A 23,224-nucleotide genomic window follows, 5' to 3' on the forward strand; every position below is an offset into this window, starting at 1 on the left:
CCTAAGACATCGGGGTGCCGAGTCAAGCAATTGGGCAGCCGCCTTTGCACGGGGCTGCCCAGGATTCAGACAAGAGCCCCCAGATGCTGGGCTCCAAACTCAGTAATAAGGGCTAGGCTGGTGGGGGGGGGGGCTCCTTTGTACCTGCAGGAAACCCCAGGACCCGATTCCCACGACAGCCGCTGCTGCTGCCTCCTTGGGATTAGAGAAAGGAAGGACTAGGGGAGGACATGCATGATAGCGGGCTTCCAATTGAGCCAGGCTAAGATTCGATATTGGGATAAAACTCAAATATTAGAAATCCAAATCTTTAGTCAAGACAGAAGTGCCTCTTCGGTGCCAAGGTGCTGAGATGACAAACGGTATTTGATGTAGGTACAGAATTGTAAAAGGGCAAACTGACCCTAAACAGATACATCCTGTTGTTTAATGTTTATTACACCCCAAATGTCATGTATATCTTAGAGAAGAAATGCTGCTTCCCTTACTGTCCTCTTTACTGCTCTTGAGGTGCCTTTGAGCCCCTTATCTCCTCTTTATTATGTCTTGAGCTCCGGAGCTGAGAACCTGAGCCTGTGGGAAAAGAGCTGTTATGTCTTTCCTAGGGATAGATTAAAGGGTAACCTCTACGTGTGAAATGTCTCACTCTTCGTAATAACTTTGTCTTTATACTGTATAAATATCTGGCCAAAAGCAGCCATCATTGTTCAGACCCTTTGCTGCCTTTGGACTGTTTGAACCGTGCACAATAAACTCTTTCCTGCATTGAAGAGCTTGGCCTAGTTCCGTCATTTCTCCTACAACACAATATTTGAGGGGCTGCCTCAAAGAAGAGGGGGCCCACCTAGTCTCCAAAGCACTTGAAGGCAGGACAAGAAGCAACGGGTGGAAACTCATCGCGGAGAGAAGCAACCTGGAACTGAGGAGACATTTCCTGACAGTGAGAAACAATTAACCAGTGGAACAGCTTGCCACCAGAAGTTGTGGATGCTCCATCACTGGAGGCTTTTAAGAAGAGACTGTCAGCCACACTTCTGAAAATGGTATAGGGCAGTGATGGCTAACCTTTTTGCCGTCGCACGCCAAAAGCGCGGGGAGGTCACCCACGTGCGTTCCCTGCACGTGGGTGGACATGCAACAATTCTGTGATGTTGTCATGGTGCTAAAAATTTTGTCTCAAGTTGTTTGCAATAGAGGATATGGAAGGCGTGGAATTTGCACAGTTTGGGTCAGGCTGAGGTCAAACTTCATTAAAAATTTGTGTGGGAAGTATTTTTTAATATAGATAAAATCATGCTGGGATCGAAGAGCTAAACCAATCCAGATATAGCTGTTTTTATCGCCTAGTTTTATATGTACAAATGCAACACACACAGATTCCCTGATGTGTTTGCATAGAGTCGCCTGCTGCTATGACACATGGATTTCCATATGAGGTTCTCCAGCATGGATTTCCCAACAAAGAATTCATGTATGTTGTTAGGCATCCTTGCATGTCTCTCTCGCAAACTCTGCTGTGACGCTGAATATGGTTGCACATTGCAGTCTGTTTCAGCAGGTGATCAATAGCCCAGCTCTGACTGGATGGTGGGGAATGCAATAGAAGAGGCAGGGTTTCTATTACACAGCCACGACTGCCGTTTTGACTTTTTAAACTACCTCCCCAAAGATACCTGCACATTATTCTAATTACAGACCCCTGACTGTTCTCAAAGGGGACAGTCTCCCCTCTACCTCCAGTCTCCAACTCCCCTCTACCTCCAGTCTATCTCCAGGCTTCAAAAATTTTAGCAAGTCTGCCCAGTTCCTGGGTGGGCATGGCCTAGTCAGCCTCCTGCACCCAGGGTGGGGAAGGGATGTTTTTTCCCTCCCCAGGCTCCGGAGGCTTTCCTCGACCCTCTGGGAGGGCAGAAATGGCCTCCCCAGGCTCTGGAGTCCCTCCGGAGGCATTTCCAGCCTTCCCGAACTTCCAGTAGGCCTGTTTTCTGCCCTCCCCAAGCCTCAGCATGCACCCTGCACTTACCTGCACCCAAAACAAGCCACATGGGGACACCTGGGAGGGGAAGGTTGGGGTGGGCGGAGCCAGCCAGGAGTGGGATTCGGGGATTCTTTGAACTGCACAGAAACTTAGCTAGGGGTTCTCCTGAACCCCTGCGAACCCCCAGCAGCACACCCCTGGATTTAATTGAAGCATGGAAAGCCAGCAAAGCTGCAGACCTTTTGAAGGACATTTATGTAAGGAAAGATTAGACATTCACCCACATCCCTTGGCTATGATACAAGGAGCTACACTTGGTGGTACAGCAGACTAAAAGTGCTGTTAAAGTAGCAGTTAGCTGCCAGCTGCCTGCAATTACTGCGAGTTCAAATCTCACCAGGCTCAAGGTTGACTCAGCCTTCCATCCTTCCAAGGTAGGTAAAATGAGGATCCAGATTGTGGGGGCAATAAACTGACTTTGTATAAAAAAGAACACCACTTAGGGGGGCCCCGAAAGCCCTACTAAGCAGGTATATACAAAAGTATGAAGGCTATTGCTTAACGCATTGTAAGCCGCCCTGAGTCTCCGGAGAAGGGCGGCATATAAATTGAACCAATAAAATAATAAATAATAAATAATACGCACACGAAGAACTGAATTAACATCATTTTCTTTCATTACATTGAATGAAACCCTGAAGAGAGAGAGAAAAAAAATGCATCTGAAATAAGAAATAAAAGTCTTTTTATCTTATTATCTTATTTATCTTATTCATGGGAGTTATGACAGGAAAAAAATTTTTGCCCGTTCTAGCAATACACATTTTCATTTATATTTTCAATGACAGCCCAATGCATCTTTGAAAGGACCTGCTGGGGCCTCCTCTGCCCTCATTTCAGTAGCTGCCATATTTTAACTGCTGCCGCAGACTCCGTCCAAAGAAGGAAGATAAACATTAATGTTTCCTTGTTTCGTTTGTTAATGAAAGACTTAATAGACTTGGAAATATTATATTGTATCACTGTCTGGCATCGTTGTATCATCCCCTTGGCATTCAGAAACATTCTTCACATGGCAACTTTGTTCCTCATATTGATGAGCAAAAGCTGTTCAGTTAAAGACCGAGGGTTGGAAATCAACATTTGTTTTAAGCTCCCATATTTACATTTCTTTCAAATCACACTGTACACATTATTAAAATGCATCGTGATTTCGTTCAGAGGGCATCACAAATCTACAGCGACAAACACCTCCTTTGATATATAAAGCACGGTCCTTGATTTTGGAAAGCAGCCCTTTGCGTTTATTTACTTTCTTGCTTTTACTCTTGAATTTTCCTTTGTAAAGCATTTTCCTTTGAATCAAGATCACGTGAAGTGTTAATACCACTTTATAAGGCCTTGGTATAAGGCCACACTTGGAATATTGCATTCAGTTTTGGTCGCCACGATGTAAAAAAGATGCGGAGACTCTAGAAAGAGTGCAGAGAAGAGCAACAAAGAGGATTAGGGGACTGGAGGCTAAAACATATGAAGAACAGTTGCAGGAACTGGGTATGTCTAGTTTAATGAAGAGAAGGACTAGGGCAGATATGATAGCAGTCTTCCAATATCTCAGGGGCTGCCACAAAGAAGAGGGAGTCAAGCTATTCTCCAAAGCACTTGAGGGCAGGACAAGAAGCAATGGGTGGAAACTAATCAAGGAGAGAAGCAATTTAGAACTAAGGAGAAATTTCCTGACAGTTAGAACAATTAATCAGTGGAACAACTTGCCTCCAGAAGTTGTGAATGCTCCAACACTGGAAGTTTTTAAGAAGAGGTTGGATAACCATTTGTCTGAAGTGGTGTAGGATTTCCTGCCTAAGCAGGAGGTTGGACTAGAAGACCTCCAAGGTCCCTTCCAACTCTGTTATTTTATTCTAAGCAAAGTCATAAGCATAAGGGTTTTTTAAAAAAATGTTTAAGAGCCTCTTTCAGATTTTGCTCCCTTCTGAGATTTTTCTCAAAAGAATTTTTCAAGATTTTTGCTCCCTTTTATGTTTTCTGCCCAAGAACCTACACATATTCTGCATTCTTGACGAACGTATCTTTTCTTTTATGTACTCTGAGAGCATATGCACCAAAGACAAATTCCTTGTGTGTCCAATCACACTTGGCCAATAAAGAATTCTATTCTATTCTATTCTATTCTATTCTATTCTATTCTATTCTATTCTATTCTATTCTATTCTATTCTATTCTATTCTATTCTACTCTACTCTACTCTACTCTACTCTACTCTACTCTACTCTACTCTACTCTACTCTACATTCTATTCTATTCTATTCTATTCTATTCTATTCTATTCTATTCTATTCTATTCTATTCTATTCTATTCTATTCAAACCAGAAGAAGCAATCCACCGATGGATGGGGAAAAAAAGGGGGAGCATTTTTGGTGGACAAACCCGCGATAAATAGGAAAACTTGCGATTTCCTCTACCGGCGAAGAAAAAACAACAACAACAAAGGAAGAGCCTTATTGGGTTGACCAACAACATATCACGCGAGCCCTTGTTTGACCGCGGCGGGTCCCCCTCTTTCATTCGTATCTCTGCGGAGGAGATGCGCGCGCAGCCGCGATCGGCGTGCGTGGGCGGAGGAGACGCAAAGCCACTCTCCGGGGGGGCGGGGCCGCACGTTCGCGTGCGTCCGCGCGACGTCGCGCCTGCGCAGACGCCCTCCCGGGAGGGAGGCACCGGCAGGATTGTGAGGCGATTTGTGAAAGCGAGCGAGAACGAGAGAGCGCCTGCGCAGGGCCGGAGGAGGAGGAGGAGGGGTGGCAAAATGGCGGCCGCGGGCGGCCTTGAGGCGGCTTTGGCAACCGCCGCGAGCAACGAAAACCCGGCCGGCGTGGCGGGGGTGCCGGCGCCCGCGCCTCCGGTGATGGTGCAACGCGAGCCGGCTTACAACTGGCAGGCCACGAAGCGGTCGTTGAGGGAGCGCTTCGCCTTCCTCTTCGCCAACGAGCTGCTGAGCGACGTGCGCTTCGTGGTGGGCAAAGGCGGCTCAAGAGCCGGCGGAGGAGCGCCCGGGCCGGGTCAGCAACGCATCCCGGCTCACCGTTTCGTCCTGGCGGCGGGCAGCGCCGTCTTCGACGCCATGTTCAACGGCGGCATGGCCACCACCTCGGCCGAGATCGAGCTGCCTGACGTGGAGCCCGCCGCCTTCCTGGCCCTGCTCAGGTCCGAGGGGGATGGAGGCCTGAGGGGGGGATGGGTGCCTGCCTTCCACACGCCGGGTGGGGGGGGGGTGTTATCCCCAAGGAGGGGGGGTGTCTTTAAGGCAGGGGTCTCCAACCTTGGCGACTTTAAGCCTGGCGGACTTCAACTCCCAGAATTCCCCAGCCAGCAAAGCTGGCTGGGGAATTCTGGGAGTTGAAGTCCGCCAGGCTTAAAGTCGCCAAGGTTGGAGACCCCTGGCTTTAGGGCATCACTTGGGGATTGGGGGGTAGGGAGGTGTAGCAAAGCTGGCTGGGGAATTCTGGGAGTTGAAGTCCGCCAGGCTTAAAGTCGCCAAGGTTGGAGACCCCTGGCTTTAGGGCATCACTTGGGGATTGGGGGGTAGGGAGGTGTAGCAAAGCTGGCTGGGGAATTCTGGGAGTTGAAGTCCGCCAGGCTTAAAGTCGCCAAGGTTGGAGACCCCTGCTCTAAAGCAACCGAGAGCAGGACGAGAAGTGATGGATGGAGGCTTGTTCAAGTTGAGATCCAACCGACAAGTCAGGAGAAATTTTCTCTAGAGCTTGGTTGTTTTCTTGCAGATGTTTCATTACCCAAACTGAGTGGTGACATCCCTGCTGATGGTCTTGGATAATGAAATGTTTGCAAGGAAACAACGAAGCCCAGAGGCCACCAAGGGCCCTCATTTCAACCTTGAGTTCCTTTATGGGAGACGTTTTCAGAGATGCAAGAACCATTAATCAATGGAATAGCTTGCTTCCTTCAGTGGTGGGTTCTATGTTCTAAGTTTGGAATCGTGAAGACCGAAACCAAGGTTTCGCCTCCTGTGTTACAATGGTTCTTTAAAGAAGAACTGGGGTGGTGGTGGTGGTAGCAAAGCTGGCTGGGGAATTCTGGGAGTTGAAATCCGCCAGGCTTAAAGTCGCCAAGGTTGGAGACCCCTGGCTTTAGGGCATCACGTGGGGGGGGGGTTAGAGAGGTGATTCCTGAGTTTTGGGGGAGTCCAGGATCCAGTTTGGCATTGACTGGTGAGGATAAAACCCCCCAGCTCTGCTTCTGAAGGGTGGGGGTGGGGGTGGGGGAAGCAATGGCAGGAAGGGAGAGAGATTTGAGGTCGGTGGAAGGTAATATAAGATTTGATTTGGCTTTTGTTTTGGTAGGTGGTAGGTGGGGATAATGACATGCTTTATATCGGTGGTCACCAACCTTTCGGACTAAATTCATAATTTTAAATCCCCCAGACCGCTAATGTGATTTTTTTTTTTAAGAAAAAAAAAAGGTAAATAGTATTGAGTGCAATATAAAAAAATGCAAATAATTTTTTCTACGGATCACCAAAAGTTTCTCACAGATCACCAGTTGGTGACCACTGCTTTATATTAAATATATAGGCTGGTCTACGACTAGTAAAGATTTGATTTGGCCTTTGCTTGGGGGGGGGGCGATAATAGCATAGTTTTTATATAAAGATACATGCTGGTCTAGAGCTAGTAAAGATTTGATTTGGGTTTTTTTGGGTAATGGTGGAAGAATGAATAACATGATTTAAATAGATATGCTTGTCTGTGGCTGTAATAAATATTTGCCTTTGCTTTTTTGGTAGTGGTGGGGGAATAAATATTTAAATTGATTATACTGGTCTATGAATAATAAAGATTTGATTTGATTGTTTTATCTAGGGAAGGGGTAATGACATGGTTTATATAGAGAAATGTGCCGGTTTATAACCATAATAAATATATGAAGGGTCCTTGGTGTTCTCTGAACTTGCTTGTTTTCTTGCAGATATTTCATTACCATAACAAGCAAGCTCAGAGAGCACCAAGGATCCTTATGTCAACCCTCAGCCACAAATAATATCCTTTATTAGTAATAAATATTTTACTTGGCTCTTTTGTCTGGGGGGAGGTGGAGGTAATGACATTATTTATACAGAGATATATGCTGGTCCATGACTGTAATAAGAGATATGGAGATATAAAAACTGGTGAAGATGCTGGTCTAGAAACCAGGAACAGGGAGTTTTAATCCTGCCTTAAGCGTGGAAACTTTCTGGATGACTTTGGGTTAGTTAGTCTCCCTCAGCCCAACCCACCTCACAGGTTTGTGGTGGAGAAAATAGGAGGCAAGTGAACGAAGTGTTTGCTGGTTTGAGTTATGTATAAAAAATAATTTGTGGCCAGGAAAAGGGGTAATTTCAATAGAAGAGAATATATGTAGCTCAGAATTGAATTGAATTGTGATGTTCTTGGGGTTCTTTGTGATTGGATGTCTGTTGCAGCTGTTTTATTACCTAGCTAGGTAACATCATCATTGCTGATTACCTATTTGGGTAATGAAACGTATGAAACAAACAATCAAAACACAGCACCAAGGACACGAAAGGGGTAATTGGATGAAATAATTAAAAACCACTAAGCCATTCATAGTGGTGATCACTATGATCAAATCAGGATGGCTGCATTGGCACAAAGATATGAATCCTGGTTGTTAAGCCAGGATGGTACAGGGAATTTGGCCATCACCTTTCTCCCAAAAAACAAAAACAAAAAAACACCTTTGCTTATTCTTTAAAAGGTATTTGCCATGATGATAATGTGGATTATGCCTGTTGTCAAGATGAGTTTAAAAGGTCCTCTTAAAGGTATACAAAACATTTTTATTTCCACTTGTTGTGCAAAATGCTGTCACATTGCGTATTGTAGAAAAAAGAGGTTGTGTCCCTTGGTGAAATTGTGGGCCCCCAGAAAGTAGGTTTGGCTGCTCATTCATTGCTGAATAACGTGGATTATTGGAGAATTTGAAGTAGAGACTTAGGAGTGAGAGATGCAAGTCAAAATAAGCTAGATGGGGGCATTTTGAACTGGACTTCTAGGAATGCAGCATCTCTTGTTGTGTTAGGCCCAGAGGCAATCTCCTACTTTTTGAGTTTGGAAAGTGATTGATTGCCTTTTTGCAGATATTAGTGGAAGATTTGGTTTATATACGTATTGCAAAATCAGCTTTGTGTCATCAAACGAAGTGTATAAAGAAGCTACTAAGACAAAGTGGCATGAATAAGCATGTATCGAGTAGTTTTCTTAAATTTATCTTCTTCGATATTTTTTTTTTTTAGATTTTTATATTCGGATGAAGTTCAGATTGGTCCTGAAACTGTTATGACCACTCTCTATACAGCTAAGAAATATGCTGTCCCTGCCCTGGAAGCTCATTGTGTAGAATTTCTCACTAAGCACCTTCGGGCAGATAATGCTTTTATGCTGCTTACTCAGGTAACCATCCAACTGTTTTGTTGAAGCTGTGTGTTTCATAACTTTTTTACTGAATTCAAGGCTCCAGGGCTAGACTTTCAACCTGGCTTAGAGACTGATTATCAAATACTTTCTGAAACAAAATTGAAAGAGATTGCAACTTGTATCCAATTCCATTAGACTTGTATATTGCAGAGTTGTCCTTAAATGTAGTTATGGTAAGTACTGTAGAATAAGTTACATTGTTGGTCTTTTATTTTTTACTATGCAGTTCTTCTTTCTTGTAGTAAGAACTAACTCTGGGAAGGCTTGGGAAAGGAGCGTTAAATTAAAAATTCCTTAAAAGCAGCAAACTTGCCTTGAGTTTCCTTCAATTAAAATAACCATGACTTATTATTGAATGTTGAAATATTATCACTTGCTGTGGGAGTGAGATGGGCGGTTTCTCAATTTGATAAATAAAAAAGTAAACATTTAAAAAAACTATTTCTGTTAGTTGTAAACTAAAATAGCATAATTTTGGACAAATATTTTTGGACAGGCTCGTTTATTTGATGAACCTCAACTGGCCAGTCTCTGCCTTGACACAATAGACAAAAGTACTATGGATGCAATAAGTGCAGAAGGCTTTACAGATATTGATATAGGTAAGTAGTTCCTAAACATGAATGTGTTTACATTACATTGGCATTCTGACAATCCAGATGATGTTGGTGTTTGGTTCCCGTCAGTCCTGATCACTGATTGGAATCAGAATCCCACAGAATCCGAAGAGCACTAGATTCCCTGTTCCTTAAAAAATCAGTTTTCATATATATCTCCCATTAAGAGATTTGCTAAGATGTTGTCTTTTTGGTTAGCAGGTTTTTGCAGCATTATCCTATGCTGATTTTACAGTATAATTATTTGACTTTTATGCTTAAAGTTTCTGGCTGAATTACTGTATTTTTTTGAGTATAAGATGCCCTTTTTCCCCCCCTAAAAGGGGGTAAAAATTTAGGTGCGTCTTATACACCGAATGTAGCCCCGCCCACCCACTGGCCCCCATCCTTTGGCCTCTGCCTCCCAGCAGTTTACCTCCTTGCAGCAAGAAGAAATAGCCCATTTCAGCTTCAGCACAGCCTAAGTAGCACAAGTTGATTGGATCGGCCTCCCGACTCTCAGCTGTTTTGCCCCAGCCTCTGCTGCTTGCTTCAAGGAGGTAAATTGCTGGGAGCAATTTTTTTTTTCCTTGTGCTAATCAAGCTATGATGAAAATGAAAATGAAAGTAAAGCAGGCCATTTGTTGTTTGCTGCAACGAGGCAAAATTGCTGGGAGGCAGAGGCAGATTTCTTTTTCTTGTTTTCCTCACCAAAAAAGGTAGGTGTGTCTTATAGTCCGGAGCATCTTATACTCCGAAAAATACGATACTACTGGATGAATTTTTCATTAAGGTGTGAATAGGATTACAGCAGTATCAAACTATTTTTGTGCAGGGCGATTAATAGCTAGAAGTCGTTTTATACAACGGTAGTTCTGACTCATTCTTCAGTATGCAGAAGTAGTTTACCATTAGAAGATGATTCATGTCTTGTTTTCATCAGGGAAGGGACAGCTGTCCGAAACCAGTTTAGCTGGAATTGGGCCTGAAGTCAAACTTGTATGTACCGCGATCTTATTTGATCTATGCAATAAACTCCAATCTTCTTCTTCAGACACATTGTGTGCTGTACTGGAAAGAGACACGCTCAGTATTCGAGAGAGCCGGCTCTTTGGAGCCGTTGTGCGTTGGGCCGAAGCAGAATGTCAGAGGCAGCAGCTACCAGTCACCTCTGCAAATAAGCAGAAAGTACTTGGCAAAGCTCTCTCTTTGATCCGTTTTCCACTCATGACAATTGAAGAGTTTGCAGCAGGTAACTTTTCTGATTGGCTTTGTCGTTGTAAAAGTTACACCAAAGTTAAATAGAAAAACCTGTTTAATAATAATAATAATAATAATAATAATAATAATAATAATAATAATAATAATAATAATAATAATAATAATAATAATAATAATAATTTTATTTCTATACCGCCCTTCTCCCGAAGGACTCAGGGCGGTGTACAGCCAATTTAAAAACACAAGACACAACAATGATTAAAAATTAAAATAATTAAATAGATTTGGCCGGTTTAAAACCCCAAAAATTTAAAATACTCCAATTTAAACTCATGTTGATATTGATAGCCCGGCCTGGCGGAACAGGGTCTTTAATGCGCAACGAAACACCTGGAGGTCGGAGATCTTACGTATTTCCGGGGGCAGTTCATTCCACAGGGCTGGGGCTCCCACAGAGAAGGCCCTCCCCCTGGGTGTCGCCAGCTGACATAACTTGGCCGATGTTAAGACTTCTATCTTATGCATTCTTACTAGAAAGGACCTATTTTATCGCTTTTTTTCGGGCAGTATAAATAGACTTATCTCTCTTTTTTAAAAAATCAGTTGTCATCCTGGTATAGAGTAATGTATGTTCCGCTCAGTTGCACTCCTTCCATTTTTTTTCCCAGGTCCTGCTCAGTCTGGAATTTTGTCAGATCGGGAAGTAGTCAATCTTTTCTTACATTTTACTGTCAACCCTAAACCTAGAGTTGACTATATTGACCGACCAAGATGCTGTCTTAGAGGGAAGGAGTGCAGCATAAACAGATTCCAACAAGTGGAAAGTCGCTGGGGTTACAGTGGAACAAGTGATCGGATCAGGTATGGCTCCTGTTTTTTCAGTAATACGACAATCATAAGGGTTTGAATGGAGAGGTTTCCAAAGTACCACACAGCAAGAAATGTAGTGACTAGTCGGAAAGCAAATATATTAATTTTCCCTCTTAAAACTGATGGATCCCATGATGGCCCATTATAAATACCCCATAATAAAAGCAATAAAATATCACTCAGAGTAACATTTAAAAGACTACATACATATTAAACAGCAGAGGGCCATTAAAATAAGGTGAGTGTGCAAACTGATGAAGCTTTGAATTTAGCAGAAAAGTTATTACCCTTCAACCATGAAGCACCAAAGGAAGAAGCATGTCAGAAAAGTGTTTTTTTTTTTTTTTGCAGAGTTCAGAAGTCTTGAGAATGAAGGGTAGGCCAGTTTATCTAAAGAACTGGCATCGGATTAGTTTTTAGCTGCCATATGTTGGGCTGTGAAATAGAGGGATGTTCTTATGACTTGTAATAAGATTGGCAAAACTTCCCCTGGAAAATAGTACTCTGGTTAAGTTGATAAATGGGTCCATACATTTGCAATTGAAATGAGCTATCGGCAATTTTTTTTAAAAAAAAACTTATAGTTTGGTGAAATAACAGATTCAGATAATAGTCTGTTTTTCTCTTTTTTAAAGGTTCACAGTTAATAGAAGAATTTCAATTGTGGGATTTGGACTATATGGTTCTATTCATGGCCCCACAGATTATCAAGTTAATATTCAGGTACAATTGTTTTTTGAGTTTATAATGAGTGACTTTTCTTGAACTGAAATCAGGGATATTCTACTATTGTGAAATCCTGGGTACTCTCTGAGCTTGGTTGTTTGTTTGTTTGCAGGCATTTCATTACCTAATTAGGTAGCATGATCAGTGCATTAATATTCTATTAATGTTGTATCACTTAGAATGGCTCACGTTAGGTTAAGAGGAAACTGGGAAAATATTTCTGTTTCAACTGTTACACAATTATTTTAACAGGAGATAAATATTAAGTAATAAATAATAAATAATGGCAATATTAATATTACTATTAACAAATAGGTGGGTGTTTTAAAAAGAAAGATGTCTTTTGTAAGCATGGAGGTATACAAATGCTTCATCGTCAATTTTCTATCCCTGAATGAGTCATTCAGTATTGAGTATTGGAAGAATCTGACTGAAACAAATTCATTTTGACATTTACCATGCTTTGATCAAGGAATTCATATACAACACTTGAGTACAAGCTAATTGAGTACATTTAAATTCATAGATGATTTAAAATACAACTGTGCATCTGGAGAGGAACTTCTTTCAAAACCATAGTTTCTTGAAATATAAATGATCAGCTTGTAGGTGCTTTTCAGCCAAGGAATAAGGGTTGAATATTTTGGTTGTCGTTTTGGTCTACGATGGAAATAAAGTGGTTTGCATTATGCCCATAATTACAGGCAGGGTGGATTTGATTTAAATCAAGTCGATTTAAATCATGATTTAAATCACTAGTAAAAAGGCTTGATTTTTAAAGGGCAACTGTCATCTCTGTCCCACAGCGGCTCTTCCTCTGATCTGCTGTTGACTTACCGACTGTTCCAATATTGCAGAATATACAGCCTCATGCTACATAACTAAGCTCCATTTCATGCTGAATAAACTAAATTATTAATGTCTCTTAAATAGAAAACTATCTTTAGATAAATTTTTACTCCAAAAGCATGTTATTAAAATAAATTTGATAAAAATAAAAATCCGATTTTTAAATTTAAAAAAAAAAAATCATCGATTTTTATCGACCCTGATTACAGGGAAGTTAACAGGTTTTTAAACCTCTTCTTAGAAGCAGTATGTCATTCTATTTTAATTAAATCACACCTCACCTTCATTTGAGAACATCCTTGTCACCCAAGATGATGCAAATAACATGATACACATTTGAATTGTTTTAATCACCATGTATGAGATAACATGCAAAGAATTGAATCAGCAGATGCCATTAAAAGCAATCAAACAGCATGTCACTGATCATAATAAAGAGAAGTGTGTTCTGTCATGTATATCGTGTCTCCTTGGTTGCTGTTTGGGGATGGAGATAGCTAGAGAATTTCTAATGTGATTAGTAAACATTATGAGCTGTGCCCAGAAATAGTAAATAGCTGGCATAAAGGCAGGAGTGGGAGGTTAATATTCCTTCTTTATGAGCTGTGTATCTGCATTTTTCTTTTTTTGGCAACAGTACAAAACTGGTGTGCTATTACTTGAGATCAAGCCAAGGTGTTGCCATAGCAAGAGCTGATAATCATTCTTCCAATATTGGTTAGGAGCAGATGTCCCCACCAATTCATTCCTTGATGCTTGCTTAGCTCCCTGCCTTTATTAAATGTTATTGGTAAAAGTGAAACTTATATGTTACAAATTATTAGCTTCAATTGATAATATTTACTTCCTAGAACAGAGATCTTCAAACTTGGCCGCTTTAAGTCTTGTGGACTTCAACTCCCAACCAGCATAGCTCCCAGAATTCTCCATAGCTGGCTGGAGAATTCTGGGAATTGAAGTCCACAAGTCTTAAAGTGGCCAAGTTTGAAGGCCTCTGTCCTAAAATGTTACTGCGAATCTACAAAGCCTCAGAGGCAGTTCAGATGTGCCCATTGGTTCTCAAGAATTAGGGGTGCCTGCTTTGTAAGCAAGGACATTATTCACAAATTCCAATTGAAGGTCCAATTTTACTACGTTGATTTCTGAAAGTTTTGTTTGTTAGAGCCTCATGCTAACATTTGGGTCGGGAACTGGATATGATAAACAGGCTTCAATAGTAATCTTCTGGCTGTGCTTCGCTTAGAAAATACGTTCTTCCAAGAAAAATAAATAAATCTTCCATCGCTTTCTTCCTACAGATAATTGAATATGAGAAAAACCAGACTCTAGGACAAAACGACACTGGATTTAGCTGCGACGGAACAGCCAGCACCTTTAGAGTTATGTTCAAAGAACCAATAGAGATTTTGCCAACCGTGTGTTACACTGCTTGTGCAACCTTGAAAGTAAGGCACTTTATGAAATTGTGGAAACAGTAACTATAAAGCAATGAACAAATAATGTGAAGATACAGGTACGGTAGTCTTTGACTTACAACAGTCCATTTAGTGACCATTCAAAGTTGCAACGGCGCAAATGAAATGGCATTTGGGTCATTTGACCATTTTTTCACACCTATGACCATTGTGGTATCCCCACGGTCACGTGATCAAAATCCAGAGGCTTGGCAACTGACTCATATTTATGACGGTTGCAGTGTCCCGGGGTCATGTGATAATCTTTTGCGACCTTCTGACAATGGGGGAAGCCAGATTCACTTAACAACCATGTTCCTAACTTAACAACAGCAGTGATTCACTTAACAACTGTGGCCAGAAAAGTCATCAAATGGGTCAAAGCTCACTTAACAACAGTCTCCCTTAGCAACAGAAAATTTGGGCTCAAATGTGGTCGTAAGTCAAGAACTACCTATATACTTATAATAATAATAATAATCCAGGAAATGCTGCTTTTAAGTTCTGTTTACTGTAGCATGTCTCCTGTAAAATCATCATGCTTCGCTTAGAATTTCTCATAGCCTAGTGTGCATTCCAAGTTTACTTATCCCAACTGTGAAGAGTGCCACAATAATGAATTTCTGTTTTTTGTTTAGGGCCCTGATTCTCATTACGGCACCAAGGGTTTGAAGAAAGTGATCCACGAATCTCCAACTTCAAGCAAAACTTGCTTTTTCTTTTTTAGCTCACCGGGTAACAACAACGGAACATCAATAGAAGATGGACAAATACCGGAAATTATATTTTATACGTAACTTCCGAAAATGGAGATGGAGCAAAAGAAAAATTTGCTTTGAATATGAACAGAAGGGAAACATGAAATACTGTGAATTTTTGTAAATACATAATCTCAGATGTGTTATAAAACTGAAGTATCGTACACGGAGGGTACCAAGCACTAGTATTCTCTACCTACAATGATGATACACATGCAAACTTTCTTGAACTAAAATATACATAAATACTTAACATGGTCATTGAAAATGTGCTAACCATAGTCTGGAAGCCGGGAAAGAGCACTTTTTCCCCCTGAAATACCCTTGCGGCAGATTACATATCTCTGGATATTGTGATTGTGCTCCTGTACAGTGCAACACGTTAAACTGAATTGTCATTCTTAAAACTAACCATGAATTAGAGTTAAGGATGATGCAAATTCATCCGTAATAGTACTCAATACCTGTATATAAACTTAACTAGTTTTGTTGTGTATTGGAAAAAACCGTTACCCAGAAGTCAGTTGTATGAAGCTATTCTTTAACTATAAAGTGAAGTGTGGATGAAATGAAGCATCTTTTTGAATACTTGCAGAGATCTTGAATATTTTCGGTTTGTAAGGGAGCAGTTCTTAGTCCATAAAATATGCAGTTTTTAAGGAAATTGGGCAAATTTCAGAGAACTATTAATGAGTACTCTAGCCCTAGTTTTCTCAAATGGCAATTTGTTGGAGGAGATGGATGATAATGCAATTATGCATTCTTACTCAGAAGGAAATCTCAATAATACCTTTTGGGGTACTAGAGGATTATTTCCCGTTGATTGGGATAATTATGGCTCAGGTTTTGCTTTAAAACGTCTTACCAGTTCACGCAGTCTTAAACCCTTAAATCTCAGTTTCTACCGATAAAGTTAATTTTGCTGAGGGTTTTCTGCTAACTGGCATGTAAAGTTACTTGAAAATGCTGAAAAATATCTGAAGAGGTAAAACCGAAAAGCACATTTGCTATAATAGATGATGCTTAGAGTCAAATTATTCAATTGCGAACCCTCATCCCTAATGCTAATTTTATCAGTTTGGATTCTAACCATCCTGTAGAAGCTTTTGGCTATGATTACAATGATCTTAATCCCGCCTGCAGTAATATAACTTTGGTTTCTGATTCTAGATCTGTTTACGTGGCAGGTCATAAGTATTCAAAATGTAACTAGATTCAGAAGCACAAAAATACGTGACTGAAGAAACAATAAAAATAAGTTATAATCAATATATACAGGCCCCAGGATACCTTGGGATGAATTGAAATTCCAGCTGCAGACTTCCCCGAATAAAGCATGTAAGGCAACAATGGTACCTTACACAATGTGCATTGAATTAAATCTTCCATTGGGTAGGAATGATGGGCATTGTGGTCTTAACACAAAGGACATTCTTGCGGAAGGTTACTTAAACACTATGGAGAGTGGAATGGGCAAATCTTCAGTGGAACCAGTCAACTATTATTCAAGGACTCCCTCTCTATGTGAGAGTGAATGGCTAGGATACCCTCATCCAACACACTTGAGACTAAAACCTTTTTCAGTTTGTACAACACATTGAGCCATCAACTAATCCAGTGTTTGTCATACTTGATAACTTTTAAGATGTGTGAACTTCAGCTCGGGTGGTATTCACTTACCTTCGCTACTGGTTCGCAAATGTGAGTGTGCACATGCAGGGCATTCCGTGTATGCGCAGAGCATCAAAAACGGGACATGATGACGTCCAGGCAGGTGGGTGGAGCCTCCCAAAGCCGCCGCTACCAGTTCGCCTGAACTGGATAGAACTGGCTGAATACCAACACTACTTCAACTGCCAGAGTTCCCCAGGCAGGCTGGCTGGGGAATTCTGGGAGTTGAAGTTTATGCATCTTTAAAAAGGATTTCAAGTTTGAGAAACATTGAACTAAGTAAGTGGCAATGGGCACTGCCAATATACCATCCTAAACCAATCCCCACCTCCACCCTCTAATTCTAAGTTTGCACTGAGGAAATAGCTCTGAATTTTCTGCTAGATTTTCAAATGACCCTATTAATAATAACTTTTATTGTCATTGTACGTGTATACACAGTATACCCATGCAACGAAATTCATTTAACACCCAAAGACCGGGTCCAACACACACAACAATCCCCAAACACACCCCCACCCACCACAAATTCCCCACCCCTAAACCACCCAAACATCCACACAACAGACCAAGTAATGCTATCCAACAGCTCACTGATGGTGGCCCTTTAGTTCATTGTTGAGTGCAATTATAGCTCTGGGATAAAAACTATTCAGAAGACGTGTTGGTCCGAGTTTTAATTGTTCTGCATCTTCTTCCAGAAGGCAACAGTCCAAAAAGATTGTAAGCAGGATGGGAAGAGTCTCTGAGAATGTTATGCAACTTCCTCAAAACAACGAAATTCGAAGATGTCATCCAGGGCTGGTAGCTGGAGTCCGATGATATTCTGGGCAGTTTTAATGATTCTCTGTAGAGCTTTTTTGTCCGCTACAGAGCTGCTCCCATACTACTACGACGACAACAACAACGATAACGATGATGATGATGTGTGGTAGGAAGATGCCCAAACACCGAAAATCTGGACCTGCTTTAGAATAGATTTAGAATTCTTTTATCGGCCAAGTGTGATTAGACACAAGAGGAATTTGTCTCCAGTGCATAAGCTCTCAGTGTACATACAACAATAGTGACAGATCATTATCATAGAATAGAGTAAAAACGTTATTATCACTTCAAATCTACACTAATTGGGATACATGAAAAAATGAAATTTCATTGCATTCAGTGCTCAAAAGACTTAATTTTAATTTATTTAATTAATTCCTCTAGTCCTAGGAATCTTTTTTTTAAAAATGGCCAAACTTGGTCACAGCTTGGTCTTTAATGATGCTCTTAGCAACCGCTCGCTTCCCCTACCGTAGCTTTTGCTAAAAGCCATCCCGCAGCTGAAAGCATTCGGGACGCACGCCTCTAACTTTTTCTATCTCTAGGAGCAGGGCCGACCGGAAAGAGCAGGCGGAAGTGACGCAAACCCCCTCGATGCTGGGTTGGGCTTTTCCGGCTTTCTGTCGCCGTTCAGGGTCTCCGGTTTGGGCTGCCGCGGGACGGAGATATGCCATGCCCCGGAAGGTCAGACCCGGAATGCGGACGGCCCCAAAAAAGGCTTGCAGGCCTCGTGCGCGCTTTTGAACTACAAGCCTCTCCCTCTCCTACCTTGCTTCCCTCTTGGAGGGATGATGGGAGTTGTAGTCTGGCACTCCTGGAGACGCTGCTCTTCCGGTTTGGGAGATAGAGAGGGGCTGATGGCATTCAGGAAAAAAACTGTCCTTGTATTTAGTTGTTCTGGTGTGCAGTGCTCTATAGCAGTGTTTCCCAAACCTTGCTATTTTAAGATGCATGGACTTCAATTCCCAGAATTCCCCAACCAGTATGCCTGGTTGAGGAATTCTGGGAGTTGAAGTCCATACATCTTCAAAGGGTCAAGTTTGGGAAACACTGCTCTATAGCATCTTTTTCAGTTTTGCTCCTCTTTCAAGTTTGCCCTTTCAGGTTTGCCCAAATGCCTTTTTCCAAGAAAATAGGGTCACCGTAGTTACGTGCCATCACATCATTTTCAACTCCAAGCCACCCCATATGTTTATTTATTTATTTATTTATTATATTTCTATACCGCCTTTCTCCCGTAGGACTCAAGGCGGTGTACAGTCAAGAAAAATATAGACACACAAACATCATAAAATTGCTAATTAAAATTATTACTATTATTACTATTATTAAAATTATTATATGTTGATTTTCTCCATGATCAAACAGCCATCGCAGCAAATAAATGAGAGAGAGGGAGGGATGTTGGGTGGGGAAGATGGTTGTTTATTAATTAAATTTATATGTTGCCCATCTCACTGTCAAGGACTCATTTTGTGTTTTGATGTAAGGGGAAAGCACAGACCAAGGACTTGGTAAAGCCATCTGTTCCTCCAGTTCCAGTGACGAGGGATAAAAATGGTTCCATTGTTATTTCTGTTCATGCCAAACCAGGAGCTAAACAAAATGCTGTAACGGGTAAGTTAGAGCATAAGTTCATATGCAACATTGACAGGGTTTTTGGGTAGAGGTCTTGCCCTGTGCCCCGGCAAGATTTCCTCAGAGAAATGATTTGAGAATGGGGCAGGGGTGAAATTCAGCAGGTTCTGACAGGTTCTGGAGAACCAGTAGCGGAAATTTTGAGTAGTTCGGAGAACTGGCAAATACCCCCTCTGGCTGGCCTCAGAGTGGGGTGGGAATGGGGATTTTGCAATATCTTTCCCCAGGAGTGCGGAGGGAGTGGGGATTTTGCAGTATTCTTCCCCTGGAGTGGGGTGGGAATGGAGATTTTGCAGTAGCCTTCCCCTGCCACACCTACCAAGCCACACCACGCCCACAGAACCGGTAGTAAAAAAAATTTGAATTTCACCACTGGAATTGGGGTTGTCTGAATGAATCCAAACAGTTTGGGAAAGTGTCAAGGCCTTTGCTTATTGCGTAAATAGCTACAGAAGAGGTTTTAGAATAATAGAATGGCATTAGCGTAATAGAAACACTTGACGTGGTGATGTTGGTGTTTATGTATGGGAGGCATTTAAGAGCATTGTTGTGGCCTGTCAGCATCAAGGCAACTTGAGAGCTCTGAGGGGGAAGAGGGAGTGGAAGAGATAGAGACAGAGGCAGAGCCTGGACCATCCATCAGCCCTCAGATGGAGAGTCAACAGCTCCCAGGTCTGGAGGTGGCTGATGAGGAAGAGGAGGAAAAGCTGGGGCCAGTGTCTGATGCACAGATACGCAGAGGAGAGGAGAGCAGTGGAAATCTATGGGCCAATCCTGGGGAAGGAAGAGCCACCGCTGCTAGCGAGGCCCCACCCTAGCTCTGGGGATAAAAGACAGGGGGGCGGAGATGAATAGGTGTGGCAGACAGCTATTCATCTCCCTGCTGGACAGACTTGTTAGCCTGCAGTGAGAGAGAGAAATTTGTTGCTGGACCTGCCGGCGCTCCTAATAAAGGAATCTTTGAGTTAAATTCAGAGGGTTTGTCGTGTTTGGGGAGCTCGGTCAGAACAAGCATGGGTTAAGAAGAGCTTCAGCTAGGTTATATTCCACAGCTATGTCTATAAATCTCTAAGCTAATGTTGACGTTACATACAGGTGAGAGATTCCAAAGAGGCATTTTAGGGCAGGAGTTTAACAGTAGCGACGGCTACATCCTAAAATACTTGTTGCAGATCTGACTACCGAGGCGGTAAGCGTGGCCATCGCAGCCCCTCCATCCGAAGGGGAAGCCAACGCGGAGCTCTGTCGCTACCTCTCTAAAATCCTCGAAGTCAAGAAGAACGATGTGGTGTTGGAGAAGGTACACTATTCTTCTGTCCTTTGCGTAATTCAACTTGGGTTCTTGAGCCTTCCCCTGCACGTCAAATGAGGAGAGAATCCATTCCGGAACCCCTAAAACGTCTCTTGCTTGTGTTTTTAAAACAGGGGAGTAAATCTCGAGAAAAAATTGTGAAAATTTTGGCCCCGCTGACTCCAGAGGACGTTTTGGAGAAGCTGAGGAAAGAGAGTTCCAGCTGAAGCTACGCCTAACCAAAGGCTTAATCAGTTGTTTCTCCAGACGCAAAGAATGACTTCATTTAAGTGTATGAGAGCTCACAAATACAAGTGGTGGAGAACCCAACAAGAGATCTGTAGACAGCTATAAAGCTTAATTTAAGATATAAAAAACGGGTTCGGTTATTTTAGCGTCATAATAACAAGGTGCAGAGTTATTGGAAAGAACCTCACTGGGCCCTGAAGATCACCTTCCTCAGTCCATCTTGACATTTTTTTCAAGTAGTTTAGTTCAGGGGTGAAATCCAGCAGGTTCTGATAGATTCTGGAGAACCAGTAGCGGAAATTTTGAGTAGTTCGGAGAACCGGCAAATACCCCTGTAGCTGGTCCCAGAGTGGGGTGGAAATGGAGATTTTGCAGTATCCTTCCCCTGCCGCATCCACAAAGCCACACCCACAGAACCGGTAGTAAAAAAAATTTGAATTTCACCACTGGTTTAGTTTGTTTAGCTGGTCAGGAAGTCAATAGTCATTTTCACTGCATCAAAGGTGATACAAGAAAGGCATGATGTAGCTGTGATAGATATCCCATCTACAGTAGTGGCCAAAATTTTGAAAATCTTTTGGGAAAAGTATATTTTCTAGCTAATAACACCACTTTTTGGGGGGAGTAGTACCATAAAATTATATATTAATGGAAAGATAATTTAATCAAGAATGTAATGCAATAATGCAGGATTTGCTATTAGAGTAGCAGTTACAGTATAAAGATCTATGTACTGGCATGTGCATGCTTTCGAACTGCTAGGTTGGCAGGAGCTGGGGTGAGAAGGAGAGCTCAGGTCTCAAAATGGAGAGACATTTGGAGTCCCTTAAATCTCCCCTTCTCACCATGTTGTGGCTTTTGTTGTTGTTGTCCTGATGCTAGACAAAAATGCCTCGCTGCTTTTAAAAGAAAACCGGCTGATCTTTTGTCAGTTGGACTTCATGATTTGTATTTCATTTATTTTATTCCATGGATATAGCTGCCCGTCTGGCAAAGCGACTGATGGCCTGTGGTTGCAAGCAGGGGTGGGCTGCTCCGGGTTCACCTGGGTTTGGGCAATCCTCTAGTGAAGATTCTGTGCGGTTCGGTGAACTGATTCCGGGCTTTATTATTTACTACTAATTAATTATTTGGATTAAATTATGATTTTATTGTACTTGTTTCTTAACTTGTGTTCGCCGCCCTGAGTCCTTCGGGAGAATGGCGGCATATAAATACATGTAATAATAATAATAATAATAATAATAATAATAATAATAATAATAACAACAACAACAACAACAACAACAACAACAACAACAACAACAACAACAACAACAACCCCCAAATCCCACTCCTGGCTGGCCCCGCCCTGCCCCTCCCAGAAGTCTCCACGCAGCCCATTTTGGATGCCAGGTAAGTGCAGGGCCCGTGTGGAGGCTCAGGGAGGGCAAAAATTGGGCCTCCAAAAGGCCAGAAACGGACCCATTTCCGGCTTCCGGAGGGCCTCTGAAGCCCAGGGGAGGCCATTTTCGCCCTCCTGAAGGCTCGAGAAAAGCCTCCGGAGCCTGGGGAGGGCAAAATCAGCCTCCACCCACCCACCATGGTGCAGGAGGCCGACTAGGCCATGGCCACGCCCACTCAGCAACCGGGCAGAGAACCCGTTGCTAAAATTTTTGAAGCCCACCCGTGGTTGCAAGACTCCCATTCATATCACTGGAAGCCCGTTGGTTTCATTGCCAGGTATGGTGTTAGTGGCAGGGAGAGAAATCGTTCTGTTTTAACCCAGGGAGCGTTCGATGTTGTCGTTTTGACTTAAACTCTCTTCGCTCCTCCTCGTGCTCCTTCACTTCTTCCCGTGTCATTTATCTTAAAAGGCCCTAGATTTGCATTTCAGTTGTTGGCACATTAAAAGAAATTGCTCATTTTGCCCCTCTTCCTCTCGGTCTTGCTTCTCCATCCTCAGAATGTACCCATGAGCCCTCCGTGCTCAGCACCATAAATTCAAATCATTCCAAGAGATAAAAGCCTTTTCAGGAACACAGCCATAATTTCCCCAGGCGTCAGCAACAACAGCAGCACAAAACAACAACAAAAAGCTTTGCCTTTGGTTCTTCCTTCCACCTCATTATTCTCACTTTGTGTCCATGAGCTCTGTCTTGTTCCGGCTTCTTGTTCTCATGGGTTAACGGGTTCCCCCCATCCCCCTACGTAAGATGATGCATTGCTCAATCAACAGGCTGTTCATCTAACCCACGGGTGTCAAACTCAATTTCATTGAGGGCCGCATCAGGGTTGTGTTTGACCTTAGGGGGCCAGGGTGGGCATGGCCAGCTCGACATCACTCGTAGCCCGAGTGCTCTGAAAACGAGTTGCAGAGCTCTGTTTTCGGCTATGGCTGTCAACTCGCAAAGCATCCCTGGCCTTCTCTCGAGTTGCCATAGGCAAGGGGGATGGGAAACCGACGAAGCAGTACGGCAGCCAAAGACAGGAGCACATTCCAGACATATCTTTCTCAAGGCTGTCTCCCAGGGTTACCCACAGTGCCCCAGGGGGGAGTGATCTCTACAACCCGCAAAATTGCTCCGTTGGCGAAAGTGATTGA

The 23,224-nt window shown here is 42.4% G+C and overlaps 2 protein-coding genes across 2 annotated transcripts; both read left to right on the forward strand.

Moving 5' to 3' along the window:
* The first annotated feature begins 4,769 nt into the window (after positions 1 to 4,769).
* Positions 4,770 to 15,535, forward strand: BTBD1 (BTB domain containing 1). Its single transcript, XM_034434649.3, has 8 exons — positions 4,770 to 5,202; positions 8,312 to 8,468; positions 8,989 to 9,094; positions 10,143 to 10,340; positions 10,978 to 11,170; positions 11,815 to 11,902; positions 14,053 to 14,199; positions 14,847 to 15,535. Exons 1-8 carry the CDS (start codon positions 4,805 to 4,807, stop codon positions 15,003 to 15,005), a joined length of 1,446 nt encoding a protein of 481 aa, XP_034290540.2. The 5' UTR covers positions 4,770 to 4,804; the 3' UTR covers positions 15,006 to 15,535.
* Positions 15,536 to 18,001: 2,466 nt separating this feature from the next.
* Positions 18,002 to 21,796, forward strand: C13H15orf40 (chromosome 13 C15orf40 homolog). Its single transcript, XM_034434650.3, has 4 exons — positions 18,002 to 18,146; positions 18,953 to 19,079; positions 20,273 to 20,400; positions 20,526 to 21,796. Exons 1-4 carry the CDS (start codon positions 18,057 to 18,059, stop codon positions 20,616 to 20,618), a joined length of 438 nt encoding a protein of 145 aa, XP_034290541.2. The 5' UTR covers positions 18,002 to 18,056; the 3' UTR covers positions 20,619 to 21,796.
* Positions 21,797 to 23,224: the final 1,428 nt, after the last annotated feature.

Source organism: Pantherophis guttatus, chromosome 13 (genome assembly GCF_059756535.1).
Source record: "Pantherophis guttatus breed Tessera chromosome 13, ASM5975653v1, whole genome shotgun sequence".
In the NCBI taxonomy this organism is placed as follows: domain Eukaryota; kingdom Metazoa; phylum Chordata; class Lepidosauria; order Squamata; family Colubridae; genus Pantherophis; species Pantherophis guttatus.